This window comes from Hibiscus syriacus, unplaced genomic scaffold (assembly GCF_006381635.1).
Source record: "Hibiscus syriacus cultivar Baekdansim isolate YM2019G1 unplaced genomic scaffold, ASM638163v2 tig00109945_pilon, whole genome shotgun sequence".
NCBI lineage: Eukaryota > Viridiplantae > Streptophyta > Magnoliopsida > Malvales > Malvaceae > Hibiscus > Hibiscus syriacus.
This window is the reverse complement of record NW_024062535.1, coordinates 4,161,821-4,186,134: the sequence shown is the minus strand read 5'-3', so window position 1 is coordinate 4,186,134 and position 24,314 is coordinate 4,161,821. Positions and strand designations below refer to the sequence as shown.

At 31.9% G+C, this 24,314-nt stretch overlaps 1 protein-coding gene across 1 annotated transcript; it reads left to right on the top strand.

Annotated features, from left to right (window-relative positions):
• The first annotated feature begins 8,984 nt into the window (after positions 1–8,984).
• Positions 8,985–13,757, top strand: LOC120210963 (metal transporter Nramp5-like). The gene is made up of 13 exons (XM_039209607.1): positions 8,985–9,174; positions 9,271–9,353; positions 9,434–9,474; positions 9,563–9,641; positions 9,724–9,828; positions 9,922–10,031; positions 10,122–10,303; positions 10,390–10,459; positions 11,937–12,110; positions 12,541–12,645; positions 12,737–12,868; positions 13,214–13,309; positions 13,401–13,757. Exons 1-13 carry the CDS (start codon positions 9,011–9,013, stop codon positions 13,677–13,679), a joined length of 1,620 nt encoding a protein of 539 aa, XP_039065538.1. The 5' UTR covers positions 8,985–9,010; the 3' UTR covers positions 13,680–13,757.
• The last annotated feature ends 10,557 nt before the right edge of the window (positions 13,758–24,314 follow it).

The window sequence follows — 24,314 nt, the reverse complement described above, 5'->3', positions numbered from 1 at the left end:
AATGAGGAGAATAAGTGCTACGAAACATTGAAGAGTTCCAGATTGATGTGTTGAACTCAAATTCAGATAAAAATTTTAAAATGGTTAAAGTTTATGAAAATGAAGAATTATTTCAGATTATGAATACATGTCCGATTGTGTGAGATGCTGGAGTATGACAGATTCAAGTAAGATTTCAAGTTGAACCTGAATTAGTTTTGGATGTCTTAAGGAAATTACAAGATTAGGGACTACTATCAAATTGGATTATAAAGGAAGATATTTTTTCTATGCTCGAACAAAGTGATTTCCCCTAAGTTTAGTATCAATGGATCTAATTAGAGAATTTCTAGAATTCAATATCAGGCTACACATAAAAGACATCATGAACAATTAGTTATCCGATAATAGTGATAATGCTTGGTAATGTTTTGGTGAAAACGTAAAATCTGAGGTGCTTCTGGTATGTATGAAAAGAATAATTATGTCTGAATGTTGCACTGAAGGTAAGCAAGTGTTATTTTCCTCAAACTTCTACTATGTTTGATATTATTTTTTATCTAACAAGGTTTTCGTCATGTAGACCATGTAGAATATATATTAATACTCATGAATGACAATTTTATTTTGTAAAATGATATGTTTAAAACTTGGTCTTTTAAAGGTAATTATATATCGAAGAGTAAGTCGTTCATTTCTATCTAAAGTGTTAGGTTTTATATGTGATGGTATAAGTAAAGTTTCTGATGAACAAGAATATTAAAATTGATATTAAGGGTTGTAACATCGAGTCTAGTATTGAAGATTAGACAACATCTAAGTATCTTTCTAGAAGAAAATATTGAGACTCGCTGTAAAGGGTAAACTAAGTCAAGTATGCTCTGAACTATTTTTGATACTTAAGATAATGAGATCAATTGTTTACCAACATAAGTTGATTCTAAAAGATTAATGCATTTTGGATTGTGATAAAAAAAAAGATTTCTATCAAGTAAGCGTATCCTGATGGTTAAGGTTCAATAGAGGAATCATAATCCCGTAGAATCTACTTGAGCGACTGAAAAATTGACGTAAGCTCAGTTTATGCATTTCTTAGATTCAGGTAAATTTTTAGGACGAAATTTCTTTTAAAGAGGGAAAAGTTGTCACACTCTGATTTAGGAGATAACTTTTTCGATTTTCAAATATAAGGATTACATTTATATTTCTTTTAAATTTTAATCAACTTCATAAAATGAGGAAAGTTCGGCGACTTGAAGTGAAATTTTACCTTTTTAGGGTAAGGTGGATATATAATCCCACATACCTAGAACCTTCATATTTTTACACCTACCCAAACTAGAAAACCACTTTCATCTTTCTATTTTTGTTAGCCTTCTCTCTCCAAATGAAGTGTTTTGTTGTCGACTAGCCATTGGTGATCTACATCGCCTTCATCATCATGATCCTCTCATCATCTCGAGTTGACTTATTTCCTATGATCCATCACCGTCATCGGCGTGTAAGAAGCTGAAGCGAAAAAAGTTCGATCGAAGGATAACTCTCTGCCACTCCCCGTCGTGAAACAATGCTAGTAAGTGACTCAAAATCCTCTAAAGTGGAATTTTGGATATTTGGTGGTCGTCCAACCACCGTAGGCTACCGCACACGCCGCCCCTATGCTCGAGTTGATTCCAAATACCCTTGAAGGCCTGAGTAATGGAATCACTCCCGTTATATCTTAATCTTAAATAATTCTTATGTAAATGTTTTTAAATACCTTCTTGATGCATCTGAATCCTAAAATATCTTGAAGCATCAATTTATAAATGTTTGATTAGATCTGCTAGTGATCGAACAATTTTAATAGGGACATCGATTCTGAAATTCGATCAATTTATAGAAGTTTCATCTTTTCATTCCATGATAACTACGAAGTACTTCTGAAAAATAACTGAATCCTCTAGTGCGTTCCTTGTGTGCTATATGAATGTTTTTATATGTTTTGAAATATAATTGGTTTATCTGTTTTTATTTATGAATGAATTATATGATTGAAATCTTGATTTTCTGATTTACTAATTACAAACTATGTTTGCCTGATACATATTCTCTGATTACCGATTTTACTAAAAAATATAAATACGTCTTATCTATGGAATCCTAATACTACTATTTATTATCTGAAATTATTTTATTGTGGTACTCTTTGGGATGTACTGTGGAGTTCTGTAGGTCTAGCTCCGATTAAGCTGGTAATTTTTTATGGACCTAAGGTGACTCATGGGTAGACTCTTAGGCCCCAAAGTACTCCCTTAGGTTGGCTCGTATAGCCAATGGGTATAGATTAAGTCCTTATAGATGTAGTTCTGGGGGGGACTGCATCTAGGTGTAAGGGTGGAGGGTGGTTATGTGATTTAAATAAACCTCACTATCACCTTATGATATTTTACTGGCTTGCGAATTTTTATATTAATGTTTATTGTTTAATCTGATTTATATTGGGGTATTATCCCAGATCTATTATAGAGTCTTTGCAGGTTCGACTCTGGTCAAGCTAGTAGTTCTTTATGGATATGAGGTATCCTCTCGGTTGGAACCTACGCCCAATGGACCTAAAGTATGTCCTTATGGATACAATTCTGGGGAACTTCAAATCAATGTTCTATTGAAGGGTTTTATTGTAATTTTAAAATCTATTTTCCTAAAATAAATTACTATTTTTTAAACTATATGTACACTTATTTCTGGTTTTGTTGGAACATAGTAGACACCCCAATTTATTCTCTTAAATATGTATCTCTGAATGTTTCCTCTTAACTATAGATTTGATGATTGTTACATAGAAATTAATTATTAAAACCTCAACTCAACACCAGAACTTGTATATACCTAGATCACTAAGAATGTTTCATGCTTCACCATATATCTACTTGGCCTTTAGCGCCTTTTAGTAGTTATGTATTACTGAGCTTTCTCATAGCTCATTATGTTACTTACCATTTTAGGTTATAGGAATTGATCTTCTGCAATTATCGACATCAGTAATGAGAGTTCTTTCAGTGTTGCCTACGAAGTACAATACTCGTATAATTAGGGCCATGTAGGTCACATTTTGTATGTATATTAGAGACTGTAACCTGTTTTGATACTCAATATTATTAAATTCTTTCTTAGTATATGAATTATTTTCTAGAATTCTGTTTTTATTTATAAATTATTTTACGGTTTAAAATGGTTTAGCAAAATTTTATTTTCCCTGAATTTTTACTGTGGATCGCTTTGGTGCCCTAATGTGACCTCCTATCTAACGACAATTACAAAACTATTATCAAAATATTTTTACTATGGATTTTCCCTAGACTATTATCAATATTTTAAATTAATCTATAAATTTCAAAATATTTTAATTCAATCTTTAAAGTGTCATTATTGTATTCAAATATCAATTATGTTCTTTTTTTAATAATCTAAAGGTGATTACAAGTAGTATATATTCTAAAAATTCTCAACCATTTAATAATGAAAGGTCAAACACATTTGCAGTCTATGGTGCTCGAACTTGTAACCTTTAGGGATAACAATCATTCCTTTAACCACTAAAATAGATTGGTTCGTGCATTTCAATTATGTTATTCTATCAAGTTAAATGTTAATTTAGACATTAAATGCCAATTTAGGGTTTATTTCCCTGTAATTGTTTTTTCAAAAAATATTTTCCTCATTTTCCAGTGTTTGTTTGGCGAAAATAAATGGTCAGTATAATTCATTTTCCTAGTCAACTGAATTTCTTTTACAGTTTGATTTTCTGTAAGTCATGTTACGAATTTTTCACTTCAAAGCATAAACACTCAAAACATTATTATTTTATATATTTAATATTAATATATGATTTTAAAATCATCTTAATAAAGATATTGATTATTAAATTATATTTATCGATAATTTTAATAATATAATATTTTTATTGTTATAATTATATTATTATAATATATAATATTATTCTATTATTTTAATAATATATAATAAATTATTTAATTTCATATAAAATAATATTATTGAATTATTGAATATTTAAAATATACTCTTGAAAATATAATATAATATTTTTATTTTAATATTATAATTTTAAATATTTTAATAATATTATCATTTTAATAAGTAATTAGTATAATTAAGAATATATTATTCTTATTTTAATAAATAATTAATATTATTTATAACAATTTTATTTTAATAAAATATAATAATCTTAATATTTTTATTTATAAAATTGTAGATACAATATTTTAATAATAATATTGAATAAATAATATTATTTATTTTGTTTGATGTTTATAATAAAGAATTTTTTAAAAAAATTATCAACTGGTGGAAAATGAATTATATAACATCATCTAAACACCGTAAAATGATTTTCAGAAAATGTTTTCAATAAATATAATTCATTTTACAAATTTAATTTTTCAAAATCTGTTTTCCATGAAATAAACGGACCGTTAGATGTAATATATATATATATATTGATAAAAATTTAAATACGAGTTTACATATCTCATGATAACCCAAAGAATTTAGATCTGAAGAATTAAAAGATAATGTCAAAAAAATTAGGAAAATAATTGTTAAACGTTTATGTCTAAATTTTTATTTAGTATAATATACATATGTTTCAACAATTAGACCTACATATTTAAATATGCCGCACTTACTATTTATATTAAATTTTTTAAAATTTAAGTTAATGATAAGACTTGAGGATGAACTTTAGTGATATTATCATTAATACTTTTGAAAATTAGAACAAAATAATTTAAAAATAGAGATAAATTTAAATCATAATTTTAGAGTGTATAGCGTAATTAACTTAAATTTTATAATACCATTTCTTTTATTGTACCATTATATTATAAAAAGTAGGGATGGCAAATGGGCTGAACAAGTGCGGTTCCCCTTCCCTCATCCCTATATCCATATAATATTTTCGTATTCACCACCTACCTACCATTCACGAAGAATAAAATTTTTAAATTCACACTCGTCGATGCAAGTACATTCTCAAATCTATCCTCACACCTACTATTCATCTAGATACTTATCACCCATCTCGTACTCGCTTGTACCCACCTATTCCTGCCTGTAAGCAACAAAATATAAAACAAACACGTTCATTAAAAGTATAATAAAATAAACTATGAATTAACTGATCTAAGGATTAACATAGATTTTAAAATAAACCAAGGTCTTAATACATAAAACATCATAATAAAATACAATTAAAATCTAGAAACATAAATGACAAACATCATCATAAGAATGTTTATACCCTAACATTTGGTTAAATTACAAGTCATGTCCTATAAAGTCTTGAAATTTACAGAATAGTCTCTAAAATTATACCTCAATAATTTATATGTTGGGTAGTTAGTGGACGGACGGATGTGAGACTGAAGGGTGTGAGACAGGCGGATGCGGGGTAGACGGATGTGGGGTGGGTATAGTCTCAAACCGATCACCTACCCACAGGCCCGTCTTGTAAATTTTGGTGGCCCTATGCATAACAGTAAAATAGGCATTTTAAAACTAAAATATTATTTAATGTGGGCCTTGGACTTAAAAATTCTTGGATCAAACATCCTAAATACACATATATACAAAAGTCTTAAAAAAATTTAGAGGCCCTTACAAAAATTGGGCCCTTTGCGGTTGGGCAGCCCGCACAGGCCCAAAACCGGCCCTGCCTACCCACTACCAACGTCGGGTATGCTTTTTTACAACAACACTCATCCCTATTCCAGTTGGAATACATGCGGTGCGAAATCCATAAAAGTGTACCCATCTACCATCCCTATATATGAGTGATCATTTTATTTTAGTTTTGTACACTTTTCCTTACTAAATTTAGAAAATGAAATATTTGGTCACTTTATTTTTATTTAATTAACACATAGTCATTTTTATTTAGTTTCCTCGCTAACTAAAATCAAGATTTCAGTGACTAAACATTTAAAAGTTGATAAGATAAGTGATCACATATTTATTAAATAAAAACGAACATGACCACATCGTAATGAAAAAGTAAAAGTGGTCGAATATTATTTTTTTAAATTTATTAAAAAAAATTCAAAATTAAACAAAAGTAATTAATCTTATAATTTACTCAATTATATATATATATATATATATATATATCTCACAAGCAGACGACTTTAACCACGTTTATGGGAGCGAATCACATAGCGGCATGGAAAGCACAGCATTTGTATTAGTAAATTATGAGGTGATTTGATGTGAACCGTTAAACCAACCAATTGTCGTATACAAACAATCATACACAAAGCTCCAGATATAAAACAGAAATCTCCCATGCCTATATTTATTTTAGGGTAAACTACTCCAAATACCACTGACCTTTAACCTTTGACTCATTTATACCACAAACGTTTTAATTTTGTCAATTTTAGAATTAACGTTTACTTTTAAGTGTAATTATACCACTCTGCCATTAATTATTTACGGCACGGTGACATGACAGCTCCACACCTTGTCGTTGTTAACGTGTATATCTCACCAAAACAATTTCGTTTTGGCAAGATTGTTTTGATGCCTAAAACAGTAAAAACGGCGTTGTTTTGCTTGATGAGATTTCGTTAAAATTTGATTTTAGTGGCATTCAAACTTTTGACCACTGGAAACAAAGGCTAAAGCTTAACCACTCAACAATCTTAAGATTTTGGTTATATTCTTACAAATATAACATATAAATATAATATACAAATATATTCTTAAAAATAATAAATTTTCAAAAAAACACGTAAAATTTTTGAAATTCCCGAATTCCCCCTAAACCCAAAACCCTACATGCTAAATCTCTAATTTCACCCATTGTCATCATCGAATCAACGACCACCGCCCACCACTTTCATCAACAAACTCTTACAACCAATTACCCTACTTTCTCGTTGTCAAAAATCAAAGAACATTGTCTTCATTGATCGACAAAACACGAATATAAAATGTTCTAATCGAACCATGAATAATGATCAATTTGATGGATGCATGGCGAGAAGAGGAGGCTTTAGTGCGGTGGCAAAGGAGTGCTATCGACTGTGATGGTTGGTGAATTTAAGGATTATGATTTAAGGTTTCTTTTTGGGGATATTTAAGAATTTAGGGGTTGAGAATTATAGAAATTTTGCTTTTTTTAATAGAAAAATTTAGGATTTTTTAGAAAATTGATATCATTTATATCAACAAAACGACATCGTTTTAGGCTTTTTCAGGAATCTATGTCAGGAACGTCATGGCGTGAAGCTGTCGTGTCATTGTGCCTTAAATCATTAACATCAGAATGATATAATTGCACTTAAAAGTAAACATTAATGCTAAAATTGACAAAAATTAAAACGTTGGTCGAATAAACAGTAAGAGCTTAAAGGTTAAAAGTATTTGAAGTATTTTACCTTTTATTTTAATATACAAATGTACACGTCAGTTATCCAGATTGACAAAGATTATGCAATATGTTTAGTATTTGTTTTCGGGTGGGTTTCTACAATTTCCCATATTATTGGGGAAAACATATGCATATCTAATTAGAGATGATAATTTAATTCGAAATCGATAGAATTTAATCCGAATTAATTTGATACGATCAATCTTTTTAAAAAAACATTTGGATTTGGATTGAGTCATATATAGAGTGAGATCAAGTTGGGTTAGATTGGATGAATGGTGAAAACATCCAACCAGACTTGAATTATCATTAAAAGATTTCATATAATTTATGGATGATTCTTATGATTGTACCTCTTTATATTTTTTTAGTTAGGTCAATAGTTTTTTTAGTTAGGTCAATATTTTGTCGGGTTAAGTTTATACTCCAAAAATTCGAATTAGATCGAGTTCAGATATAAGAGATATGCTCTTTGGGTCGAGTCAGGTGTAGAGTATATATTTTTTAAGTCGAATCAAATTCAAGTGATGATATACTATTTTCGGATCAAATTGTCTAAAAACATGATCTAACCCGACTTGTTGCTATCTCTATTATATATAATATGCTGAATCAAAGGGAGAATAGGCCTTGCTGGAGGCCTTTATATGCCTTTATACTCCTAAAATTCCGTTCACACTTTGAAATGGAAAAGCTTGATTAATTAACTGAAATAGAGTGGCATGGATCTGCTCTACTTTCTATACAAAAAAATGGCATGGTTCATGTGTAATCATATCAATGGTAATATTCGATGTGCTCGGTTGTTCTTCTTTGGTGACGTACAGAAAAATATTTAGCCATTATTTTTTTTTCAAATAATTAAGGTTTAAATCCATCCTCAACCCAATTAATGGGTACTATTTTAAATTAAATTTTGGTTTTGCTGCTATATAATAATAACCTTCCCAACAAATGCCTCCGGCCTGATCAAAGATTTTGCTTTCCAGAGGTCTATTATAATGGGTAAACCACATGTTTAGTACCTTAATCACCTTTATTTCGTTTTGGTCACTCGACTATTATGTTTTTCAAAGTCATGCCTAACGTTATATTTTGGTTTCATTTTAGTCATCTATAGTTAAAAAAGAAACAGAGTTGCTAATGTGATTTCTTTTTAATTTTTTCAATAACGACTTGACATTACCTTATGGTGATATGTCAATGTCACTATTAAAAGGAGGATGGCCAAAATGAAATCACAACATAACGTTAGATATGATTTTGAAACAAAAAAATAGTTGGATTACAAAAACAGAACAAAAATAATAGTTAGGTATTAACCCATAGTTTGCCCTAGATTAAATAATCATCTTATTAAAAAAAATAATAATCTTCTTTGTTTTTTGAAACCAACGACATATTGAGTCGTCACATTAATTAAATATTGCAAATACACTTAATAATAATTTTTAATACAATTCTTTAAAATTCCATTCTACTTTTGTAAACCAGATTGTTGGATAAGTTATTGCTTATTTCACTATAAATACAGTGTTTTTCAGTTTGTTCAGTACGTATCACTGAAAATTGAGTAAACTTAAGGAGAAGTGAGAGATGGAAAGTTTGCAGCAACAAGAACAAGGAGACAACGTTGCAGTCATCCATCAATCATGGGGTGGAGGAAGCAACCGCATAGCTGCTTTAAACGTGGAGCCTGTGACCACCCCACAATCCTCCCCAGCTAATAACAGCAAAAGCTTCCATGATAATCATGTTGACCCCAATGATGAGGTTTCATTTCTTTTCAGGATTTTACATATAAGATGCTCTTATATTTGGTTTTAACTGATGACATGTTTTTCGGGGAACTTTTTGCAGAAGCCTGGATGGAGAAAGTTCTTGTCATTTGTAGGCCCTGGTTTCCTTGTTTCATTAGCTTATCTTGATCCTGGCAACTGTAAGCCATTAGCCATTGCCACTCTTTTCTCTTACATCTGAATCGTTTTGGAAACTTATCTGATTGATTTCATGTCACAGTGGAAACTGATTTACAAGCAGGTGCCAGCCATGGATTTGAGGTAATATGTTGAAGAGTAGGCCTTTATAATATTCTTAAATGCAACAATATTAGCTAACTTTGGTGTCATAAATCTTTGCAATCTCCAGCTACTTTGGGTGGTTTTGATTGGATTAGTATTTGCTCTAATAATCCAGTCTCTTGCTGCAAATCTTGGAGTCAGTACTGGTAATTATGTATCTTTCATGCTAACAATCAATCAAATTTCCATTTTTAGTATTATGTATTAACTTGTTTAACTTTCTTTCAGGAAAACACTTATCGGAATTGTGCAAGGCTGAGTACCCACCACTGGTGAAATATTGCTTATGGTTACTTGCAGAGCTTGCTGTCATAGCTGCTGATATACCTGAAGGTTTCTTGTCATTCATGTCACCATTTGCAGCATACAAAAAAATCAACCAGAACTGATTTATCTATTGGTTTTGAGCTCTATGTTTTGGTGCAGTGATTGGGACAGCCTTTGGGCTGAATATACTGTTTAACATCCCAGTATGGGTTGGAGTTTTATGTACGGGTTTAAGCACTCTCCTCCTCCTTGGCCTGCAAAGATATGGGGTAATTAATTTGCTTATCTTTATCAGTTTTGTTTTATATTGTGGAATTACAATTCGCTATGTATTGAATAATAAAGATATGTATATAAAGGTAAGGAAGCTGGAAATGCTGATAGCAGTGCTGGTATTTGTAATGGCGGGATGTTTCTTTGGGGAAATGAGTTACGTAAAGCCACCGGCGTCCGGTGTTGTTAAGGGCATGTTTGTTCCGAAGCTTGCCGGCCAAGGAGCCACAGCTGACGCCATTGCTCTCTTGGGTGCTCTTGTTATGCCGTATGAATAACATCAATCTCTTTCAATCTCACAATAAAAGCTTAAATGAATTTGTTCTAACTCTACCAAATGGTGTGATCATACAGGCACAATCTCTTCCTTCACTCAGCACTGGTGCTCTCCAGAAAAGTACCCAACTCGGTCCAAGGTGTTAATGTGAGCCAACATAACAACTTTCTTTATTATATCTCATACTTACATTCCTATTTATTTACTTATACATATATTAAAATTTAGGGTAAATTACAAAATTAGTCACTTTTGTTTCATTTTTCTAAATGTATGATCATTCGATCCAGAAAAATTAATACGTGATCACTTTTATTTCATCTTAATTAAGTTGTAGTCACTTAACGTATCGACCTTTAAATATTTAGTCACCAAGACTTTAACAGGTTGATGATTTGGCACATTAATAAAATGGTTAAAATTTTAACCCTTGATCTTTAAGTAAAATATTATTTATTGGTCTTTATGTAAATCAAAAGCATTTTAGGGATTATTTTTTAATTACTACTTTTTTTTTCTTTTCTTCAACCTCCCATAAAACTATAACCAACCCAGTTCTTTCTCTGAGAAAACACAAGTTTAATTATTTTCATGGGTCTCAGTAGGAAACAAAAATGGATTGCTATAAAATAAAATAAAATAAAAAACACGAGAAAACGTAATGTAAGAATGATAGCTACTCTCGGATCCTGGGGCTGGCGAACGCTTTCTCTCCTTTCTCCCTACCCTTGCGTTTGAACTTTGAAAAACCAGAAACCAACGACGAACTTGAGTGATTCACTTTCCACAAAGCATGGAAAGAACTTGCCTTTTTATCACCAGCTTGAAGCCACTGAACCCGAGATTGACATATCCAGAATTTCTCTTCCCTCTTAAGATCCTGCTTCAATGATTTCGCCTTTACATGGTCACGGGTTGTTTAGCTAACTTCTCCATTTTTTTTTTCTAGTTAACTTGTCTTTTATCTGCAGCCGTTCAATTTCCTCTCCAATCAAAAACCCATTCCTCAATTCTCCTCTATCGTACGTTCCTTCACCCAAATTTACCATAGCATCCCAGTTCTCCTCATCTCCTTCACCTTCTGCCGCAACGAATACCCAAGTGTTTTGCACCAGTACTCATTAGAGGCCCTTGTGTTTGTACTACACTCAAGGCAAGTGTACCCAGGTTTGCCTGCTAGCTTTTGCTACATCCACCTCTTATTACAATTACTAAGAAAAAGCTAGTCTTTATTGATTTCCATGCCTCTGTTTTCACAGTTTATCCGTTGTTCACCACCTGTTTGAGTTAAGTTCAAGTGCTTGATGCTATTTTTACGTGGGTGTATTTTTTTAACCATGTCTTTATCCGTTGTCCCTAATTAGAATTTTATTTAAACTTTAGGTATTAAAATAAAAATTAAACCCTTTTATTAATGTGTCATGTCAGAAAATCATTAAACCTTAATGACCGTTTATAACTTAATTAAAATAAAACAAAAATAACCACGTTTTAACTTTTATAGATAGAAGATCATACATTTAAAAAAAATAAAACAAAAGAAACCATCTCTGTTATTTACCCTAAAATTTAGTATAACTTCATATATGCTAAACCAATTTGTGGTTGTCATTCTTTGGATCAGGCTGCCTGCAGATTTTTTTTAATAGAGAGTGGTTTTGCCTTGTTGGTGGCATTTCTGATAAATGTTGCGGTAGTTTCAGTGTCAGGGACCGTGTGTGCAGAAGATAACATTTCTGGAGATAATCGAAATCGTTGCAATGATCTTAATCTCAACTCTGCTTCTTTTCTTCTCCAGGTTTTAATATAATAATTAATACATTATATCGGTCAAAATCGATCAAATGGGTGTTGAAAGAAAAAAGTTTGGCTCGTATAGAGTGAGGGAATTACTTTCTGAGATAAGGTGATTGTTACAATGCTCAAGAGAATACGCATAAACCACCTGGTGTCTTTGGGAAGACACCTAAAAGATACGCGTCTTCTACTTTATTATTCTACTAGACTTGGTGTTCAAATTGCACGTAGTCTAAAAAAACGCATTGTGACCGTTGCGTCTTTTTAAAAATGCATTATACTCTTGGCATTTTTCAGGTGATGCAGTAGCAATCGACTTACTTCAGCAAATAAATTTGTGGGCATTATCTCAACTGTTTTGCCCACTACATCCTTTTCTTAGAAAAAAAAGTAAAATTAAAATCTTCATTTTAGTTTTTTTTTCATTGTAGAACGTGTTAGGAAAATCTAGCAAAGCTCTTTATGGCGTTGCACTTTTAGCTTCAGGGCAAAGCTCAACCATTACAGGCACTTATGCAGGGCAATTTATTATGCAGGTCTGGGCACACTAAGTTCTTTAAAATGTGACATCCATTAGTTATTTATCTAAAATTGAATATGAAGTTTATTTTATGATATTTCTTTCAGGGTTTCTTGAATCTTAAAATGAAGAAATGGTTGAGGAATTTAATGACTAGGTGTATTGCCATTACACCTAGTCTTATCGTGTCCATCATTGGTGGATCTCAAGGGGCCGGTCGACTAATCATCATTGCATCGGTTAGTAAAACATATACATTTTTTTTACTTAGATAGTCATAACCAAGGGATGGTTCGAGGAAAGCGTGCGAGATAGTTGCCTCTTGAAAATTTTAAATTAATATATATTTTAGATATTTTTTATATTTTGTATTAATAATATGCTTTCATCCTCTAGTATTTAATAAGTTCGTCTCACCTTAAAATTTTATAAGTTCATCTCCTAACGTAAAACTATGTGTTCGTTCCTAATAATAACCTAAGACTAAAAAAAGATTCCATAACTTAATGTTTTAATTTCGAGTGATCTTATCAATGTATACTCTTGAAATAACCCGTGTGAAGCTAAAGCTAAAATTTTTGCAGATGATTCTTTCATTTGAGCTACCATTTGCTCTAATCCCACTCCTTAAATTCAGTAGCAATTCAACCAAAATGGGACCATACAAGAACTCCAAAATTGTGGGTGCTTCTCTCTTTATTTTCATTTTCTTTTAGGTTCTTTTTTCTATTTATGTTCTTAGCTGATTATCAAATCTCTGTTACACTGCAGATAATTGTGATTTCATGGATTTTAGGGCTTGGAATAATTGGCATCAACGTCTATTACTTATCTACTGCCTTTGTAGATTGGTTGATTCACAATGATTTACCAAAAGTAGGCAATATATTCATTGGAATCATTGTGTTTCCTCTAATGGCGGTCTACATCATTGCAATCCTCTATCTAACATTCAGAAAAGACGTTGTTGTTACATATATCGAACCTCAAAAAGATGAACCAACAGATACCCAAGTTCGGGTTGCTTTCGATCTCTCGTCTCAAGTTTAAATATCATAGAAGCTTAAAATAAAATTATGAATCTTGGCCTCTCTTTTTTTCTGAAACTATTATGAAGCAAGATTTTATAACTGTCTACAAAAGAAAGAGGAGAGGTAATGTTTAGTTGTTGTTTATAGTTTTTGGTTCAAGTTAACCAATAAAGAGGATATCTTTATCACTTGTCGACAGTTAAATATCATAGTTGTTGTTTAAAGTTAAAGAGGAGAGGCAACGTTTTGTTGTTGTTGTTTTTTTCTCCGCAAATATGAAATTTATTAGAATAATCATAAGAAAAAGTCAAATAGATTATCTCGACAAAAAATTCCCTGAACCTAAATAAAGAAAAAGAATACATCCTATCCGGCAATACAAGAACAATACGACACGAAAACACCACCAACCAAATCGAGCATTTCCCCGCAAACTACCCACCTAATAAACAAAAATCACCAGGAATGCAAAACAAATAAACTTCCTAAACACTCTCCTATCTACTAATTAGAGAATCAAACACTATTATCAACAAGGAGATATAACACCAAATAAGATGGACCGCTTTCCTGCAAACTTTTTCAACTCAATTTAGAGAGATAACCACCCAACTTTGAAGAAGAAAGATCTACTCATTCACCTAATAAGATAAAGTCCTTCCCTAAACCAGAAAATAAAGACCCTCACTCCCCATTCAAACGATCTCAACAACAATGAACACCACCTCCAAGACCTCATTTACGCAAGGCACGAAGCACCCCAGTCCAAAACATCTTAACTCCCTAAGAAATAAACACCCTAAGACAAATGCGCAAACATGGATAAACCTTGCATTACAACTGCCCAGAGCATCCTATGAAAATCACTCCTCCAAAATCAGCAACACATTCAACTACTCCTTCAGTTGAATTTAAAAAATTCAACAGCTCAAATACTCGACCACTTTAATGTCAACCACCACGATTTGATGAGAAGTGCTGTAGCATAAAACCTGTCCACAAACTCTACCATAACATCTGCTACTTTAATGTTTTGTTGTTGTTTACAGTTTTAGGATAAGAGAGCATTGAAGTAGAGATTTTCTAAGGGATATCGGTTAGTGCATTACGGATCTTTGTGTGGATGTTATTCAGTTGATTACAAAGCATTATCTTGATTGTTTCTTGTTCTTGTTGAGTTGATATTTCGTACGAGAGCTTCTAGCTTTATGGTTATTGGTAATGCATGACTACGTTAGACTTCGATATATATGTGTTTGATATTACATGATTAAAAGGTCAGTGAGGCTCTAAAAAGCTGAAAAGAATGGTTGGCCTACTGTCCTTTAAAGTCTTTGGACATAGTTAATGTAACACCCTTCCTGGATCCGTCCAACGAACTCGAGTGAGAGACGTCACAAAACTCTCAAAATATTTTCTATTAAAATCCCATAAAGAAATTGATGGTTAAGAAAATGTGCTGTCTAAAATATTATAATCGACATAATATTTTAAGTTACACATAATCTAAAATATTATATATTTAATATTTTTAATTTAACCGAAAATATTATAAAAATATTATTTTTGATTGCAAATTAAATTATTACGAAGAAAGTTTACACTAAAAAAATAAAAAATATAACATTTTAAGTTGTATATAATTTAAAATATTATATTATTTATAATATTTTAATTCATGTCTTTTCTCAACATTGTATTAGTCTGCCTCACCCTATAACTCCGGAAAGAATTTGTCTTTTTATTCAATTTAATATCTCAGAATATTCTTTGTATACTGATAAGTCACTTGAAAAGCACACTGAAGTTTGTCACTCGTAGAAGACGAAGCTATTAATGGCATATACATTGGACAGGTCAACGATGAGATTGGTAGCCAGGTTGTAAGGATCTTCAACTACTAAATTGGAGAAGAAGAATTACTTGGGTGTGGGCCCCAAAATAATCCGGTAGTTAACATGTTGACTTTAAGCTTTTCTTCACTTAAGGAAATGATCACGAACGATAATCTTAATATATGATTAAAAAAGACGTTATCGATTTTATTATTATTTAAAAAATAATATCGGTAAATAGTTATCAGAAATATTATTATTTTTATTGGTTTTGTTATTATTAGGCATTTTACTGATTTTGTTAATAAAACCAATAAAACGCTACTGGTTTTGTTATTGTTGGATACTTTACCAGAAATATTGAAAAACATTGATATTATAGGTAGAAATAATAATGTTTTAGGTACTTTTTTTACCGGTTTTGTTATTTAAATAATAACAAAAACGGTAACATTTTTTTTGTTGTATATTAAGGGTGTCGTACTGTAGAACTTCTCCACATTTGGCGTGGAGTAGGTTTCAAATAGGAGAAATTATTTCATAGATGGCGTACGTAAATTGCGTTTATATTGAAATATCACCCCTACATCTAATAATTATATGTCAGACACCCTTTATCCTAATATTATTGATCTAACATATTTTCTGACAAAGCACGGATCTCTATCCACGCTTTTACAGGGTTCTGTCGAGCTGACGTCATGTCAAGAAAGACGCGGATCCTTTAATACCCCAACCATCCACCTCCCACATTTATGGGAACCCATCTACCCCCTCCTCTCTTCCTATAAATATCACCCTCCCCTCTTCCCCTAAACACAACCTCCAAACCACACTAAAATATCAAATTCTCTCAATTTTACGAGTATCAATCTTTCTATTAAGAATGTAAAAATATTTTTATTGTATTATAATAAATTAATAATTTATTATTTTATTAAATTTTGTTATACTAACTTTTTATTAATTTGTGCAGTTATAAAATGAAAGTCGGTTTGCTATGTTTAGATGAGAATCATATCTCAAGGCATTTTGCCGATATGGTAACAATTTTAAATTATGTTGTAATTTTAATTATTGTTAATGTTTTATTTATTTAATTTGTTTAGTATTAGTTTATATTTTAATTTCTATAATATTTATTAAATTAGGAGAGAGATCATATATTAGAGCCATTCATTCATAACCTTAAGTTTGAGATACCTACTCGTGTATGGTTGTATTTAGTCGAGGCTAGATTCAGTTACGTAGCAAAATATGAAGGACACTGTAACATTGAATCCAACCTTATTTCTGCATTGGTTGAGAGGTGGAAACCAGAGACACACTCATTCCATCTTCCATGTGGAAAGTGCACAATTATGTTGGAGGATTTTTCTATGTATTTGGGGATTCGGTAGATGGGGATGTGATTTCTGGGGTGGCGTATTGTGATTGGCATATCTTGTGCGATGAATATCTTGGAGGTATCCCGCCTAATTTCAACAGTGGTTGAATACCTTTAAATTGGTTGGATACAACTTTCCAACATTTGAGTCGCAACACCTCCGAGGAATAGGTTAAAATGTATGTACGGGTTGCATATTACAGCTCATAAGAGGGATCTGATGTCCGACAAATCGCGCAACCAAGTTCATTGTATGTGGTTGCGTCACCTCACAGATTTTCATTATGTTGGCACACTCAGTTGGGGCTCCGCATTTTTGGCATTTTTGTATAGGGAAATGTGTTGAGCTATTGACTATAAAAAAATGCTATCGGCGGATGTCTCCTTCTTCTCCACTCTTGGGCGTGGTATCGTATGCCCTTTTTATGTCCGATGGTGAAAAACTCGTTGGTCTTCCTGCTATTATTGAAGTAATTTCAATACTGATTTCGTATATAGATAATTTTGTTGAGTATATAATGAAAATTATTTCATTGAATAGGTGGTCAAGTGAAAGAAAATATCATCGGGATTCACATGATGAATTAGAAGAAATTAGATTACTCATTAATCAGAAGGCTGGTACAAAGGTATGTATTTAAATATTATTATCTACTTTTAATTATTGTTATATAATTAGAATATTATTTTGATAATAATTATATATATTTGTTTTAATTTCAATGGGCTCCTTATTCTACTGAAGAAATGAGAATTTGCGTCCCACATCATTTAAGAGACCCATTATATGCCTGGATAGCGGTGGTCCCTCTGATATGTTATGTTATTGTCGAGTGTCATCCTACTGATCGAGTGCTCCGCCAATTTGATTTTGTACAATCTATTCCGGAAGCGCCTAAGAATCTCGGTTGCGGATGATTATTATGAGTGGTTCAACACGAACGAGAAAACGTTCCTACTTTCCGAGAAAGCAAGAAGCGGGAGCATTCATTGACGTCGATAAAGACGTCCACCGTCATAGCATCATCGTCCCCCGACTTATGGACGGAGAACAGGCGCTTCCCGCTCGTCCTCAGCTGCAGCACCAAAACTATTACAGCAGCCACCGTCTACACACCTACACATTCTACAACCGTTTTATATGGCACCGCAACCATATTAGATGGCACCGCAACCATTTCATATGCCACTATAGCCGGGTCAGACGCCACCACTTCCATACTAAATGTCGCCACCGCCTCAGAGTTTTATGACCCCTCTTGGTCGATATTATACTTTTATGCTTGTAGATCTAATTTGGGGTTCATATACTAGTTATTTGGCGGATGAAGCTTCACCACATGCATAGACACCTCCGGTGTAGTTTTTGCACTCATTGATATCGATGCTTTCACAGTTTTCACAATTTTCTTTGAGCGGTGGGATAGTCAGTCATACACCTCCAGTGTTCTTATTTTATAGAGGTGCTACATCGCCATTCGTCCCTTATCAAGAAAATGTATCTGCTCCTGATGATGATGATGATGGAGAGAGTGAGGAGGCAGAACAAGTTATACAAAGAAATCCTCATCGACATAGACAGCCACCACCCTGCGGAACACATTCAAGACGCCGACATCAATAGAGTTGTTTACTTCGTTATGTTTTTATTTAATTTTGTTTTTTTACCAGCAATTGTAAAGTTTTTATTTAATTATGAACTTTTTATTTATTTTGTTTCTTAATTTTTTTATTATTTAATTGTTCGAATTGTTTTTATTATTTAGTTGTTTTTATTTTTTAGTTGTATCGTTTTCTTGTTTTTAGTTTGTTCGAATTGTTTTTATTATTTAATTTCTTGAGTTGCCAATTAATCGATGATGGTCAAATGACATTAATTGAAAGTAAATGAAAATTAAATAACAAAAACATAGATTTCATAAACAACAACTACATCAATCACAACATCAACGGTTACATGACGAAAAAAGAGATGAACATTTTTTCCTATTGTGTCCTAGGTTTCTACAAAGCCCGCATCTTTTGTTTTTCTCTGGATGTCTTCCGAATATCCATATCATAATGAATTCAAGTGGATTTTGGCCGACCGGGCTCCCTCAACAATAAGGACCGATCTAGTACAATCAAAAGACAATTCTGAACCTCATCAGGGTCTTTCTCATTACCTATGGGGGGAACTCAAATTCATATACCTTAAACACTTCTGAAAGTCAGTATACGTGATCCATAAAACGGTTATAGCTGTAAACACTAAGTTTTTATCCCATTTTATTTATTTATTTATTTATTTATTTATTATTATTATTAAATAATAATAATAATTACAATTAATTTTACAGGTCTAGATTACAAAGGAGGCCTAATTATAACCCAGAGGCCCGATTACATTTGAACTAGAAGCAGACCCGGTCCAGACCCGATACAACCCAGTTTAGACCCGATCCAGCAAAACCCTTCTAGGGTTTCCACACCTCATCACAGTCGCCAGCAAGTTCAGTCGTTGGATCTGGAGAGATCCAACAGCCCAAAAGAGGATCCATCAGAAACCTTAGGGTTGGTGAACCCTAGGGTCTATTTCGGTGCCGCCTTCAACCACTCTGCTATCTCCAATTGCTCTGCCGCCATGTTCCCCATCCAACTGCTACCACGACACCGAAGCTTCCAGAAGATCTACACGGCCGCACACATCATATCCCTTCGGTGACCCACCGAAGGGTACCCTTGTAATCTGCCCGAGGAGAGTAGCATCGTGGTGGCCTATAAAAGGCCACCGATCCTGCTAGAAGAAAAAAAAGAAAAAATAGGAACCAGAGAGCAAAAGCAAGAAAACCCACAACCACTAAAACAAAACCGAAAGAAAAAAGGAGAGAAACTTACCAAGCGTCGTCGAAGATACAAAACGTTGTCGGAAAACCCAAAATACTGAAGGTATTTTTTAGATCTACGAAATTCCATATCTTTTTAGTAGAAACGGAGGCCGAATTCGACCTTAGGGCGTTCATATATATGTTTTGAGGGTAAGTTTGTAATTCCGATCGCCGTGAGCGGTGGCTGGCGGTGGGGTTGGCATCGGCAACCGGTGGCATGCGTCCCTCCGGTGGAGGGTATTAGAGAGAAGGAACAGAGAGTTCTCTCTTTAGAGAGAGAACAAAAATAAAAAAATGAAAAAGATGACTCTTTAGAGTCGTTTTAAAGGATATTTATACCCTCACCAAAACGTGTCGTTTTGGTGAGGGGTGTCTCTGCAATTTCCCACATGGTAAAACTATGTGCATTTCTATTCGGTATTTTATTTTTATTTTATTATATTTTAGTACCTATCAGGTATATATATATTTTAGGGTAAAATATGACTAAGATATGATTTAATGATTTTTTATTATTATTAAAATTTAGCCTTTTCGAAGATGGTGATGATTGACAGACAGGTAGTAATTATACTGACCTAGTTGTAGCATGACTTTGTCATCTAAATTATCAATATGATTAATTTTATGTCTAGGTCATATCAATAAATTGATTGATAAATATTTAAAATATGTATGTATTGTATAGAATTAAATCAATACTATTTTGTTACTATATGCACGTGATATGCATACTATAAATATTTGAACAACATGATCCCACTTTTGATTGGATAAGATACTCAAGAAAGATCCCTATGTCTAGGTCGTATCATTAAATTGATTTTTTTAATTTAGTGTTTGAATTATATTATATTTTATTATATTAGTATTATGTTTATATATATATATTAGGGTAAAGTATCGTATTTAATCCATATTATTTTAATAATTTTTATTTTGATCTCGAATTAATTAATTATAATTAAATTATACTAATATTACTTATATTTAATAATATTTTGAATTAGGGCTATTAATTTAGATATTTTACAATTTAATCCTATAATTTTAATTTTCTTTATTTTAGTCATTGTTTAATTGCAATTTTATTTTATTTTTATTACCCTTTATATTTTAATGATTAAATATTAGTATTTCAAATGAATATATTTAATTAAATAAGAATATTTATTTATTTTAATATTAAGAAAGCATCTGTCTTAAATTAAATAGATGTCATTTTTTGATATTTTTAAATAAATAAAATAATATATTTAATTCAGTTTTATTTAAATTATATTTTTAGGAAAAATTATCATATTATTATTAATATTTATGTATTTTTTTAATATAAAAATGAGCTGTCTTAAAGTAACTATATGTCCTTTTCCGAGATTTTTAAATAAATAAATACCGTATTTATAAAACCCTAAATATATTTTTCCTTAGAATTATTTGATTGAATATGAAATAAGAGGATTGTAAATTAAATTTATATTATAATTCTTAAATTTCCACTAATAGAGACAATTTATAATCGACGGGTACCAATTTCGAGCGTTATGGGGGTGCTAATCCTTCCCCAAACGTAACCGACCTCGAATCTCTTTTATTACTAAAAAGAATGAACTTTTGGTTATACGCAGACTAGTTTATCTTTTAAATGATGTTTTACTTAAAACTCTTTTAAAAGATTATTTTTAGGTATTCGACCTACCTAACCCAAAAGGTCGATGGCGACTCCAAAACATTTCCTTAAAAAATCATTTATTTATTCACCTTACTTTTCCGTCAAGAAACATTCGTACCCGGGCGAAAACTGGTTACGACAGCTTGGCAACCCCGCTGGGGACTCTGGTCAAACCTAAATCGATTATATATTGTCTCTATAGTTGAAAATTGAGAATTCAATTTTATTTAATTTATGATTCTTTTGATTTCTTTCAATTTATTTTATACTCTTGTATATTAATATTTGATTAATTTTCAGATATTAGGATTTAATTTTTGTGATGCTTTGTCAAAGGTTTGAGAATTTTTCCTCACACACAACACGTGCATTGTATAAACATAAGCTCTATACTTGAGCTCTTTTCCCTTTTAAGTGAGAGTGAAAGTGACGTCTTCGTGAGAATTTATTCTCCGTGTCAGCCATAGGGAAATGTGTCCCCTCTAATTGAACTCGATCCGCTTAAGTCTGTAATGGACTAGGATTGAGGGTTTGGCAGCCCAAAGGGGTCCCAACAAAGGACAATTTGAGTACCTTTACTCTTAGAACCGAAGCTCTGTATATAATAATCCCTAGAAATTCACCTGATCTAAGACAATGCTGAAACTTTGTCTGTAGGTGTAAACAAAGGAGAAAGAAGCTCTAGATTTTAATTTATTTGATTTTTTCTCTCGATAAATGCATGCGAACTAGTAATCATACGGTTAGGTTAATTTTTCCAAACAAAGCATGGAACTAGAAAGCATGAGGTTAGAATTTATATATAGATGCCATGATATATAGGATTTTTTTTTCCATTAATTGGTACTAATGATTTTATTATTTTTTTCTTATCTATTTTGTAGATACATTTTATTTTGCTTTAACTTGTTTATATTGATTTCTTTTGTTTGCATTGCATGATCATGACATGATTAGAATGTATTGATTAAAGAGTGGACATCAAATTTTCATATATGGACCAAAAGTTTTATGATCAAGCAAACTATGACGCAACCAAGGAATGACATCTTGAAGAAACTCTCAAAAAAATGGAAAGCTATGTACCCAAAGATCCTGATAGATTGATACCAAAAGCATTTTATTGTAAGAGTATCAATAGAAGCATTCAGAAGGAAATAATTTTTTATGAAGCTAAAACACGTTTTTGGAAAAATGAAAACAAGAAATTGAGCACAGAGGTTGAAGCCATGCATAATGATTTTCGAATAATCATTCAAGCCTTTAAAAATGTTGGCATAGGAAACACCCCAGAAGAATGGACAACAGGGATCAGTAAAATGAAAAAAGATACTGAGCAATGGAGAAAGAATGAAAAGATACATAAAGATCGAGCGAGTAAATTCTCTTATGATTTACGGATTACATAATAAAGACGCAATACATCTGTTATTGAATTAGGAAGATGTCAAACTGAAAATCAAATGTTGAATAGGGTTATAATCAATATGGAAGATTCATATCAGATCAATCACCATGATATTTATATTGAATTAAAAGCCACTGAAGCCAAGAACAATACATTGTTGAAGATGGTAGAAGATTATGAAGATCTTGTACAAAAACTCTGTAACCATAAAGATTCTCTCACAAGGAAAAATGAACAATACTGCTTACAACTTCGAGAATTAACATAAAAGATGAAAGAAAAAGACAATGTCATGAAAGAAGTTGTTGCTCAAGCAAACAATGTGGCTAACAAAACTAGTTGATTTAGCTGGCTTCACGAGAGAATAAAAGTAGATCAACAACTCCGCACATGAGAATGAGTGGAAGTTAATTTGGCTGTTAAGGGAAATAAATAAGTTAGGAGTGAAATCTATCCCCTATATGTAAAGTTTTGTTTGATGTATCGAAACTTTTGTGTTCAATGAAAGTTGTTTTAAGATGATCACTCTTGATTAATACCATTTTTATACATGCATTTGCATTGCACAATTTGCATTCTTATTTTTGCATTTCTGTATTTTTTACATTTTCATTTTACATTCACATCTTTGCATTTGCATTTGCATTCACATCTTTGCATTTTTACTTTTGTTTTTTACGTTTTCATTTTTTGCATTTACATCTTATATCATGCATTTGCATTTAGTTTCAAACTATTTTACATGCATTAAATCATAAAATGTGGGAATAATTCGTGGAAAAAATCCATGACATAATTTTTGAAATCAAATTGGAGCTAACTTGGTCTTCTTAGAGAAAGATAAGAACCATGAATGAGATTTTAGCAAGGGTTTGTAGAATTGAGAAATTCCAAGAGAAAATTATCAAGACTCAACAAGAGATGGTCGATCAAGAAAAAAGTTCTAGGATTATTCAAATGAACAAATTGATCAAGCAAAAAAGTTTCAAGATGATTCAAAGGAACAAATGACCAAATTAAGGAACATCGTAAATGTTGTGATCCATGGAGAGAATCTTGTTATAAAAGATTTGGATGGGATTATGAATGTTAGTGATGTAGCTGATGCGATGAAAACAAATGACCATGAACTTGTTAGGGAATGTAGAAATCCAATAAATCTCCAAAAATCGGGTATGATCACAGAAAATACGACAGAGATCAAGTTGAAGAGAAACATGGAAAAAGTTCAAGTGCCATTGAAGAAAGCTAAACAAAGCAAAAAGCTAGACGATCATTCACAAAGTTTTCAAGATGATGTCAAAGAGAAAATTAGGTCAAATGAATTTTTACCCAATTTTCCTTCAGTTTCGTGCAGAAAGTTATATTACAAGTTGCTCTATGCTCAGATTATTACTCTATGCCAGGCTAAGCGTTTGTTGCTTCCTTACCCGAATTGGTATAATAAGAAAGTTTCTTGTGAATATCATGCTGGAGCCCGAGGAC

Excerpts from the sequence above, each read along its gene's own strand:
- LOC120210963 (XM_039209607.1), top strand. The coding sequence starts at position 9,011 with ATGGAAAGTTTGCAGCAACAAGAACAAGGAGACAACGTTGCAGTCATC. Across the intron at positions 9,354-9,433 it reads TTATCTTGATCCTGGCAACT|TGGAAACTGATTTACAAGCA; the intron begins GTAAGCCATTAG and ends TTCATGTCACAG. Across the intron at positions 9,475-9,562 it reads GTGCCAGCCATGGATTTGAG|CTACTTTGGGTGGTTTTGAT; the intron begins GTAATATGTTGA and ends TGCAATCTCCAG.